The 11,308-nt window shown below is 42.2% G+C and overlaps 1 protein-coding gene across 1 annotated transcript; it reads left to right on the forward strand.

Annotated features, from left to right (window-relative positions):
• The first annotated feature begins 6 nt into the window (after window positions 1-6).
• Window positions 7-6,935, forward strand: LOC106900776 (caspase-8-like). Its single transcript, XM_014962910.1, has 7 exons — window positions 7-56; window positions 286-391; window positions 1,421-1,559; window positions 3,002-3,105; window positions 3,750-3,861; window positions 4,755-5,244; window positions 5,985-6,935. Exons 1-7 carry the CDS (start codon window positions 7-9, stop codon window positions 6,133-6,135), a joined length of 1,152 nt encoding a protein of 383 aa, XP_014818396.1. The 3' UTR covers window positions 6,136-6,935.
• Window positions 6,936-11,308: the final 4,373 nt, after the last annotated feature.

Consider the following 11,308-nt stretch of genomic DNA (forward strand, 5'->3'; position numbering starts at 1 on the left):
GAGGAGATGGCGAGAGAGCTTCAGATCCCGGGCAGGGCAAAGGTGTCTGCCTACAGGTAAGCACAGAAGTAGTAAACTTTTGCATACAAAATGTACAACAGTTCTGTTGTGGACTGTTTAGTTTTCTGTCTGCACTGTTGCCTTATGAATATCACTGCATCATTGCATTTATTCCAGCATGACTATCTGCCATTGTGAGTGTTATGTTTTGCAGTTCAAATGTGTAATTTTGGTGTTTATTTCTCATAACTTTCTTAATCAGTCTTTCTCTATTTTTATTGCCAGGGAACTGCTATACAGAATAGCAGAAGACTTGGCTCCAGATGATGTCAAAAAAGTGAAGTTCCTGCTTAAAGATCGAATGCCAAAGAACAAGCTCCAGGATGATGCTGTATGCAAAGTGACCTCGATAAGTTTTTTGCAAGGCTAGTTCAGAGTCTGCTAGTTCTTGTAAGAAGGGAGGAAAGAGAAAACAATCTGCTCTCACTAAAACCTGTTGTTGAAACAATTGTGATGGTAGCTGATAGCTGCTGTGTGAAAGAAGGGACCCTTTTTTATCTTATTGTATTTTTGCCCTTTTTTCTTCTCCTGTTCCTATTTTGCTTCCACTATCTGTCTCCTTAATCTTTCCTTCTTGCAAATCCATCATGCTGTATCTTTCTTCTTTGCTTGGCATTTATAAGACATTTGTACATATGCTATACCTAGGAAGAGTGATGTTTGCTGGAGGAGAAACAATGTTTTGGAAACAGAAAATTGAATCCCAGTGTGAGTTCAACCACAAATTTTTATGTGTCATTGGGTACGTTTTCTTCTTTATTGTGTTTTGGGGTAGCAGCATTTTGTTAACTTCCCAATAAAAGTATGAAGAGGTTTGATGAGCTAGTTTAATACTTGCAAATAATGAACAGTGTTGGTATTAAACGAACACTTGATATTATTAAGAAACTTCCTTTAAAATCCTATTTGTATTGGAGATTCTCTTATAGGAGAATTAGCAGATTTACCTCCAACTTGGTGGACTATTGAGCTTTAAAAAACAAAATTAGCCCTGAATGCCTTTTCTGTAATAGAAAATGTAGAATAGCACAGTAAATGACTTAACTGCTCTTCATCTGAACAGAGGCAGAACAGGATGGCATGATATTATCCACATCAGTGCTTTGCAACACAGCAGGATAACCTAGCCATAAGCAACTTCTAATAATCCTGTCTTCACCTTAGTGATCTGTTTCTTCAGTTGCGTTGCAACCTGGCCTTTGTTTCAATGAGGTTTGGAGAAAAAATAAATTGGTCTTTAGCTGGTCTGTCTATGGGAATGTCTATGAGGATGTGTCTTCTGCTCTATTCAGAGGTGCCTGATACAGCAGTTATTGAAGGTCACTGTATGAGTTTGGGTTATGTGTTTTTGTTTTACCAGTCTATGTTGCAGGTCTTACTGGAAATGGAAAGAAATGAGATAATTAAAGAAGATGACCTGTCAGTGCTGAAAGATATTTTAAAGGGATTTAGAGCTGACGTAAAGAAAAAAATTGATACCTATGAAGAAAACAAAAAAGGTAAATTATTTAATCTGCTGTTTAAGAGTAGAGCTGGGGGGAGGTTGTGCTTTTTGTGGCTCCATCCTTGGCAGCTCCGGAATCCAGAGGTAAGAGACAGACCTTGCACTATCCTAGGATGGGCAGAGCAGCTCTTGGTGTCTGTGGTTTCTGAAGTTTTTTGCTATTTCATTATCCCATCATACCTACTTGTATCTCCTTGAAATACATTCTATGCCTTGTAAATGGTCTGCTTTTCCCTCCACTTTGCTTAAAATGCAATTTTTCTCTTCAGGAAACAGTACAGTGCTGGTTTTTGGACCAGGATAGTTTTTTAGTCACTGAAAGGGACTGAAAGTTACAGTTGCCTTGGGGAAACTTGTCAGCTTTATTTCCTGTTGGCCAGGCTCTTTGCTCTTAATCAAAGGAAAAGAACCTGGAGACCAGGTACTTGGCTAAAGTGTAACCATTAGCTTTCTGTACCAGATGTGAACTTTCAAGGACTTCAGTATATCTGGGATGTTGCAACTGAGATGGTGACTTGTGACAACACAGCTGGGCCTTACTCTTTGGGAAACAGGATGCATTAACCACCAACAACTGAGACCTATTAGATTTTTCCCCAGAACCTCCTTTTGGATGACTCAGGACATGTGTTTCCTTAGGCACATCTGTACAGCCCATGCAGTTCTCTGCAGAGGTACCAGTTAGTTTCCCCAGCATGTCTTAGTGCTACTGACCTGTGCTTGTCTCTCTAAAAGAGCAGAAGAAAATTGCCAAGGTGGCTAGTGTAAGCATGGCCTGTGTCAAGGGAATGGCTTTTTAGTACTAGTGTTATTATTTTGTCCACCTTAATAAGTAGGAAACGAGCATGTCTTACAGATCTTGTTGCCCTGACAATTGCCATTTAAACACATCTTTGTAACTTGTAAAAGGGGTACTGTGATTTATTTCCTTGCATAGAGTTATGGGTTTGATGATTTCAGGCAGTTGTATTCAAAGAAGTGTTTCATTGCTTCTATTATGCTTGTATTCTGCATCCTTGATGTGTCCACTGAAACAGTAAAGTTCTCTGGAGAAGACACAATGACCTCAGAAGTGAATAAACTAGCTGTAGTGTACCACTGTACAAAAATACATCTTCTCTTTCACTTATGTATCCCAGAGTGGAGGAGATGCTAGTGAATGGCTTGCCTGGGGTGATGACACATTCAGCCTTTTATTATCTGGATCTTGCCGCCAGTAAAAGAACAGAGAAAAAAATAGAGTACAGCTTTAATAACCACCAGTCTGTGAAACTGGAACCCTGCTTGGCCCAGCTCTACAAAATGATGGTTTCTCAGTGATGTGGAAACCATCCTCCACCTCACGCCTTTTACTGTTTTTTTGAGTGTTGAAATATGTACAGTGGAAGATTTATCTTTTCAGTCCTAAAATGTTCTGTTTAATCTTCTCCATCTTAGAAAATGATTCTAAGGAAAATCTAAGGAAAACCTCCAGTATCTGTGCACAGTCTGTGTCTGTGCATCCAGCAGGACAAGGAGCAGAGGGAGAGACACCACACCTGGTGAGAAATACCTCAAGATTACCTTTAAAGTAGTTATCCAACTCGGAGGGAGAGGTGGGACATAAATTCTTAAGACTAAGCATGTGGAAGAGCTGAAAGGGAGGAGTTCTGTCTTCATATATAAGCCTTGGAATAATTTTTATTTTCAAAACAAGACCAAGCCTTATTCCTTTGTGAGGACCTGGCTGTCAGCAACCTTTTAGGCAAGAAATGAAGTAGTAGCTGTTGTGTGAAAGAAATCAATCTTAATGATAATGGAGACTGAGACATTAAGCCCTGACCAGAATATTCTTGGACAGAGGGGAATCTGTTATTTCACCAGAAACCCACAAGAACTCTCAGTGGGAATGATAAAGTGCATGAACTTTTTGTCTGGACATGCAAATTTGTGTTTCTGGATATGCACTTTGTCCCATGCCAAAATCATACCCTAACCACAGAGACAGAGGAGGAAGGATTCAGGGAGACAAACCAGATTCCTCTCCCCTGTAACTAGCTTGTGTTCTTAGGCTTTTCCTTTTTTTGTGTCTTGACCCTCATGATTTCTTTTGCACTTGGACATGAAGGAACAACAATCCATGTATAGCATATTTCTCTTCTGGATGCTTGTCACAGCCGCCTATCCACTTTCTTCATTTCTACAGCCCGTGGAATCATATAAGATGAAAAATAACCCCCATGGTTACTGTGTGATTCTTAACAACCACATTTTTAAAAATCCATATGACGTCAGAGAAGGAACATTGGAAGATGAAAGTAAGTGCTTTTTAAATCCAGTTACTGGTTTGTTGTTTTTCTCTGATATTTATCTGAAAGAACTATATAATCTTTCTTGTGAAGAAGAATCATGTCCACTTAGCTCCTTTGCCTCAAGAGTAACTGCAGTGACAGTCAGTGTAGAAATTGGAAATATACCACTTCCAACACTTTAGCTGATGGCTTAAAGAAGGAACTACTTTCTGGTCTAGATGAAAAGCATGGTCTTAGTTGGTCATACGTACCAAATAGTGAAGGTTACTATCCCATCTTTTCACCTTTTAATTGTTTTTAATTCTTGGCTATCATGGAGTAATATTTTTCAGTCCTTAAATTCTCTTTAATGCTCAAGTGAATGCTGCTGCTTTTTAAATTTCCTTAAAGGCTGTCTTCCTGCAAGAGTTGGTTTTAAGATAAATAAAAGTTTATCTTAAAAGATAAACACCGCCTTCCTTCTTGCTGCGTTGATCACTGTCACAGAATGAGGGACCTACTTAATTTACGAGTGGTAGAATTTGTCATTTTAAAGAGGTACTTCTTCTTTAACTTGTTAAATGTTGTTCTTAAGCATCTGAGATTACTATGCAATGTGCAGTTACAGCTTGCTTTAAAACAGTAAGCTTTGCTAATTTGTACCTATTAGTCAGATAATTGGAAACCTGGTTTTGTTTTAGACGGTGTGATGCTTAATCCAGTTGTACTTGAAAAAAACGAGAATTAGGCATTTTGTTTTTTCTAATTAGATTTTTCAGGCTAAGAATCAGTCAGGTGAGTTTATTGTTGGGATCTGAACACCTATGCTAATATCTGTTCTGCTACACAGACACTGATGTTCCAGCATCTTCCTTGTCGCTGTTTATGTTTAACAAGCGCCTTCTGCCTTTTTTTCCCAGAGGCTGTGAAGAGAGTCTTTGAGTGGCTTCAGTTTAAGACAGTTGTCCACAGGAATCTAGAAGCAAAGCAAATGTATGCAGAACTTAAAGAATACAGCAAAAAAGATCATAGTAACATGGATTGTTTTGTTTGCTTCATTTTTTCCCATGGTGAAAAAGCCAAAATAAAAGGCACTGATCATGAGCTTGTAAATATTAAAGATTTACTCTCCTGCTTCAGTGCATCTAATTGTCGCTCTCTCGCTGACAAACCCAAGCTGTTTTTCATCCAGGCTTGCCAAGGCTCTGTAGGTCATCCAGCTGTCACAGTAAAAGACGACTTTTCTGGGCATCTTGAGACGGATGCTATCCCTCTGACCACCATTCCTGATCAGGCTGATATTCTCGTTGGCATGGCTACGATGGAAGACTATGAGTGCTACCGCTCTCCGGAGACTGGCAGTATTTACATTCAGTGCCTCTGTAAGAAGATGGAGTTGCTTTGTCCACTGTAAGTACTATTTTTAATCTACATACATTTGGAGTATTGCAGATGTACATGCTTAAGCATGCTGTGCTGAAACATCTGTGTTTTGTGTTTGTGCTTTATAATGCTTTCCACCTGTGGGACAGTGCAGAACAGTAATTATTCTGGAATTGGGCATTGTTATTCTTCTACAGATGAACCGAAGTACAAGTGACTTCCCCTACTTGGCCTGTGACACAACCAAGGTTATAATGCTGGAACATTACATATAAACAAGTGCGTGCGTGCTTTTTAACATTTTTTGACTGATAAATGTTCCAGTGACACCTGATGAGAGGCAAATTTGTTGAGTGATTACACAGACAATAAAATCAGTGTTCTTTAGTCATATTTTTAAAATTGTTCCATCCCCATCATAAACTTGGTTTAGAAAATAGAATTTCTCTTCAAGCATCACTTTCTCATGGTTTCCAGAAAAGGGCTTGGAGAATGCATAGGTTTCATCTTACTGCGTTCTTCTGCCTATAACCTAAGACTGTGTTTGCTGGTAAAGCATTGCTACATGGAAGTTGTTTTTATTCCCCCCAAAGCACTGAATTCAGTGGTTACACAATGGAGTGTGCAATTTCAGTGACAGACAGGGTGAGGGGAAGATAATAGCCTTCCCTGAGATACCACTTTATTGGAGCAAACATAGATCAACTTCTTGGACTAGCTGCAAGTTCCATGTACTTCAATGTAACTTTTCTTCATTTTTGTTCAAGCCGCAAGGATCTCATAACCATCCTGACAGAAGTGAACAAGGAAGTGGCAGCAAGACTATTAAATGGATGGAAGCAGATGCCAGAGATAAGATCAACCCTACGGAAGCAATTGATCTTCCAAATTCCACAATCTCAGTCAACTGGAAAGTAGAAAAATAAGAATACACATAGTTAGGAGTCACATCAGTAACGGACTTCCACAGGGAAGAGAATTTGCAAGAGGAATTATCTGGATCTCTGTAGTTAACCCCAGTCCTTCAAGGGGCCATGGGACCTAAATTTTCTAATTACCATATTTAATCAGTCTACTGGCACCTGGAACTGTAACGGTCTGGTAGGGCCATGGAGGAGTACAGGTCTGGCTTTCTGCCCTATAGAATCTGTTCAGTTGTGTGTCAAGTGAGGAAGCACTTCCAAGTAGTGTGATTTTTAAGAGTTACTGGAAATGCCAATAGAAATCCCATTTCTGTCTGAGTTGTTATAAGTCCCTGAAATCTGAAGAAAAGAACAGATGGATTCAGAATGCTAGATCCTTTCCCAGGGGGCATGTGTAAGGTTGTATCTGATTTACCCAGAAGTGAATCATTGGCTGTCTCTGGAAGCTGTATAATTTTTCATGGAAAATACCATCCCTGTCCAGAAGGACCAAAAAAAGATAATGATGGTGATAGGAGTTTGTTATTTTCCTCCAAATATTTGTTTCTCTTTGTGTTATCAATTGACTGGACTAAACAGTGCCTCTGTTTAGGTTTTTTAATAGGAAGGGTTCTTGTTGTGTTTTTTCTCAGAGCTCTTATGGGACAGTCTGTTTTGAATGGCTGTTGACTGCTGGAAGGCAGGTCCCGTTCCATTAAATCTGCGACTCTGAGATTCCTTATCTTCCTGGCAGCTGGCTCTAGCTCTTGTGGACTCTTGTTTCTGTTGTAATAAATACTCTTGGTTTACACATCACCTTTCTTTGTGGTGTGTTTCTCTTTTGGAAGAGCTGACTGAGGGACGGTCAGCACGATGAACACTTTTACATCAGCAGAAGGACTTGCTTTGCTCTCCTTGAGTGGCAGCCATTCTGATGGGAAGTGTATTGATATCCCTTCATTAGCAGCTGGAGAGATGGTAGGAGAGAATGAGTTTAAGTTCAGGACTTTCGTGATAATGGCAGCTGTTGCCATTGAGGCTGTTCTTACCTTGCATCCTCAGCAGGGTGTAGGTGGTGTGTGGGAGCTGTATGGAATTCTGACAGCTACATTCTTTTTGAATTTATAACAAGATAAAGGATGGATCTGAGACAACACTTTGTAACGTCTTTTGTTAGTTTGTATTTTTTGGAAATCTACGTCTAGCCACAAAGATGGGGTTCTTTATTCAATCCTGCTTGTGTTCTTGAAGTGAAACTTTTTTTTCCAATTCCACACGGTGTGTTGACAGTTGCATTTTGCTCCCCTTACCCTTTTTCACCTTCCAAGTAAAAGGGGGAATACCCACTCTTAGAATCACAGCTCTGTTCACACAGGTTTCATAAATAATAGACATTACAAGCACTATGTAAATGAGAGTGCTGTTTGTGGCAAAAGTAACCAGAAGGTGTTACTAGGTATGATATGGTTCGTGGCTGACCTTTGGTTAACCATTCAGGAAATGTGGCAACAATTTATTTACATTTTTATAATGTTTTCATAAATGAGACCTTGATACAAAGTTTGTAATTAGATTTGTGAATGTTGGTTTATGAAAAGGAAATACAGCTTAAATGAAATAACTGCTTCCTCTGGGAGAAACTTGCTGGAAGGTGACAGCTACTCTGGTAAGGAAGTTGTGAATCTACAGCATGTCTGGTTTTTCATAATTCGCTGGGTCAGAGTTCAGTACTCAGGCCAAGTTCTTTCATATATTCTAGATGAGGGGGAATTGGATATCAAATTTATTTATTTGGTATATTTGGTGCTTCATGGGATTTTGATTTAGTAGAGTGATACAGCAACATACTGAAATCAGAACACAAGCATAATCGTGCAATTGCAATATTCAGTTGAATCACAATACAAACGTGATTCTCATTACCCATCTCTGTATGCTCACCATCGTGACATTGGGCATCCTCAGTTTCGATAGTACATGTGGGTTGAAGCCAGCTGAAGCCCATTACTCTTTTCAAAGTTTGAATCTTTTATTGGTTGTCCAGTTTTTATAGTTTTATGTTGGGCTGAGCCATGTATTCACACACACAAACACACACCCACACCCCAGTTGACTCAGGAAGACATTATTGTTTGCTAATTGTCTTGGGGAACCTGATGATTCACAGGTGCAGCTGTCTTCTGCAAAACTAAAGTTACACTCCAGTCTCCCTGATGTTGAGGTAAATTGAGCTTTCTGTATGAGATCATTGGACTTTTGCCCTGCCCCTCTGAGCTGTCCTCTACAGGTGGAGCTGTGCTGGCTAGTCACACCCTGTCATTAAATTGGCATGGTATTTTGTTCTACCTGTTAAAATCAGGCTGCCTCCACAGCTAACGTTATTGCCTGCTGCTGAAGACCTGGTAGAAGGGTGAGAAAACCCTGTCAAAAGCCTCTAAAGGAGTGCAGAAAGTAGTCGCGCTGTGAATGTGTCTGTGGCTTGTGCGGTGATCAAGGAAGGAGAAAATGCACTTTCAGTTTCACGGTGCTGAGCAGAGTATGCTCACACAGCCCTGCAGCAGGGCACCTGATACGCTCTTGCACGTATTTGTGGCCCTCCCACAGAAACGACAGATAAGAAGGAAGTCAGATCTGCAATTTTCTAACTCTTTTCTTCCCTCTGTAGCACAAGTTAGAGAATGGCGAGGGGCAATTGTCCTTTCTCTCTGAAAGACCCTCAGCTATAGTTAACTTTGCCTGTCTCCCTTTTCTCCAGCTCCTCTCCAGGCAAAACAATCCTGGCACTCGATGCTGTGTTTTGTTTTCAGCCAGCAGAAGTGCTGCCACCAGAAAGTGGAGTCAGAAGGCTGGTAGGAAAGCAAAGTTGGTGAGGTAAAGCCCTGCAGGCTTAAACTGAAGGCAGGCAAGGTCAGAGTGATGCTGTTTGAAAAGGGAAATGCTCAGAAGAGTTGGAGAGGACTGTTAGCTGCACAGTCAGAAATAATGTTACTCGGTGGCATGAGTCACTGCCACACATTTGCATCTTGCCACCCATTCGTTCAGTTTAACGTCAGGATCCCAGAGATCTGTTTGTGCCCACCTTCCATGGGAAGTGTGTCATTCTCTCCACCTGAATGGTTTTGGGGTGACTTGTGCTACCCTTGGGATGGGTTAGTGGTGGGTGTGAGGGGCCTGCTCGAGTTCAGATCGCTGCCAGCTTCTCCCATTGTACGGGCTACTGTGAGTGTATGTTTTTCCGCCACCTATATAAGGGTTCATTCTTAGTTCTCAAAGTGGTGCAAAAGTGGAGTGGTACTGGGGACTTCTGATTAGGTGAACTGTTGGCTATGTCTGTGATCTGTAAGATCACAGGAAATTTTCCTCAGGAAATCTTGAAGTCCAGGGAGAAGTGGAAACAAAATATATACAATTTAGGAGATTAGGCTACGCAGCAGGGAGTCCAGAGCTAGATTTTTCACTGGAGATGTTGTTTGTTCAGCCCTTGCTGGTTACCCTTTTGATTCTGACCCTTAACGAACATGGGCACGTTCTCTCTGAAACTGTTCAGATCTGCCTCCTCTCAACTAAGAGCTGTGTCAAATTATGAACAGAGAATGGCACATTTAATCTGCAGTGACTTCTGTGTGATGCGCTAAAAAATAGTTGAGAACTTTGGGAATTCCCAGATACTAATTTCTGTGTGTCCTTTCTGTAATTGTGCCTTTTCTTGTTACTGAACCTGTTCTGTTACAGACAACCACAGGAATTCCCCAGGCCCTGAACGTGGCTGGCTCTTGTGGGTGCCGACGGTAATACATTTCTAGCTAGGTGGAACGTTATTCTGGACATGATGTCTTCTCAGCTTGGCCCAGGTCTTTTGCACTAGTTTTGTATTTGCGCAGCCACGTTGTGTTCAGGCCTGAATTGTGCAGATGTATCAGAGCAAAGAGAAGGATCCACACCTCCTTCAGTCTATTTACTAGGAAGAGCTTGTTTTAACAGGACTTGAGGGTGTATTAGCTCATGGGCTGTTAAAAGGTGTCTTGCCATAATCAGATTACTTCCACCTTTGACCCAACTTGCCACACATGCAGTTAGCAAATGTCTTGTGGGGGGTTTGAACACTGATAGGCCATTTCCATGGTAATGATGTAAAAGATTTCCGCTATATATACGGTCAAACTGGTTTTTCTTGATTTTTGCATGGAAGGGACTCTGGTTTTAAATCAGTGCTTAGCAAAAACACTTTCTTTATTTGAAGAGCATGGGTGCCCTGAGGGTTGCTCTCCTGCTCAAGGTGAGCACCGAGGTGTTAATGTTTGTTTGGGGGAAATGCCAACTGGTAAAATATCTTCCCTCCTCCCTCCCGCTGTTGTGATACACCGTCTATTGAGAGTGCTGCACCAGAAGGTGTATCAGAGATGGTGCACCATCTCAGGGTCCTATGCCATCACATGGTGCTCCTGCAAGCCTACTCCTGTTGCTATAGAAGGGTCTTCAGCCGATCTGGGAGGGCTGGGGAGGGAGCTGGTTCCATGGCCTGTGGCTGGTGGGGTAGAGGGCTGAACACCCGCATTGAGCGTGGAGCATTGCCTGCCAGCAGCCCCGAAAGGCTCGCAAGGAGAAAGTCGAGTCAGTGGCGTCATGTATGAGCTGCTTTCTGTTTGTATTAAGATGGCAATGAATCGTGAGTGCCTTTAACCCAGAGAGAGGTGGTTGTGGGAAGAGCCGGGGCAGTGGGAGAGAGACCTTTCTTTCGGCGGGCGCTGTGGGTTCAGTTCTCTCAAGAATGGGCTCACGAGCAGCCAGTGCTTCACCGCTGTGAAGGGAGGGGGCCTCACATGCGCCCGAGAGAGGTCCTCTTTGGCGGACGCGCAATGTTTACGTTGAAGTTTGCGGGTTTCTTTGTTTAAGTTAGACATGGAGAAGGAACTACAGCTCCCAGCGGCCCCTGCGGCGCGGCCTGCGCGGCGGAAGCGCCTCCGCCTTTCCCCGGGACGGGCGCGGGGCCATGGATGTCCCCAGGCAGCGGCTGCTGGCGGTCGGCGAGGAGCTGGGCGAGGCCGAGCTGGCGGCTCTGAAGTTCCTCAGCCTGGAGCACGTCCCCATGAAGAAGCTGGAAGCCATCCAGAGGGCACAGGACTTCTTCGAAGCGCTGAGGGAGAAAGGCATGATCGAGGCGGGGAACCTCTCCTTCCTGAAGGAGCTGC

The sequence above is a fragment of the Calidris pugnax genome, unplaced genomic scaffold, assembly GCF_001431845.1.
Source record: "Calidris pugnax isolate Ruff unplaced genomic scaffold, ASM143184v1 C15196232, whole genome shotgun sequence".
NCBI classification, from domain to species: Eukaryota; Metazoa; Chordata; class Aves; order Charadriiformes; family Scolopacidae; genus Calidris; species Calidris pugnax.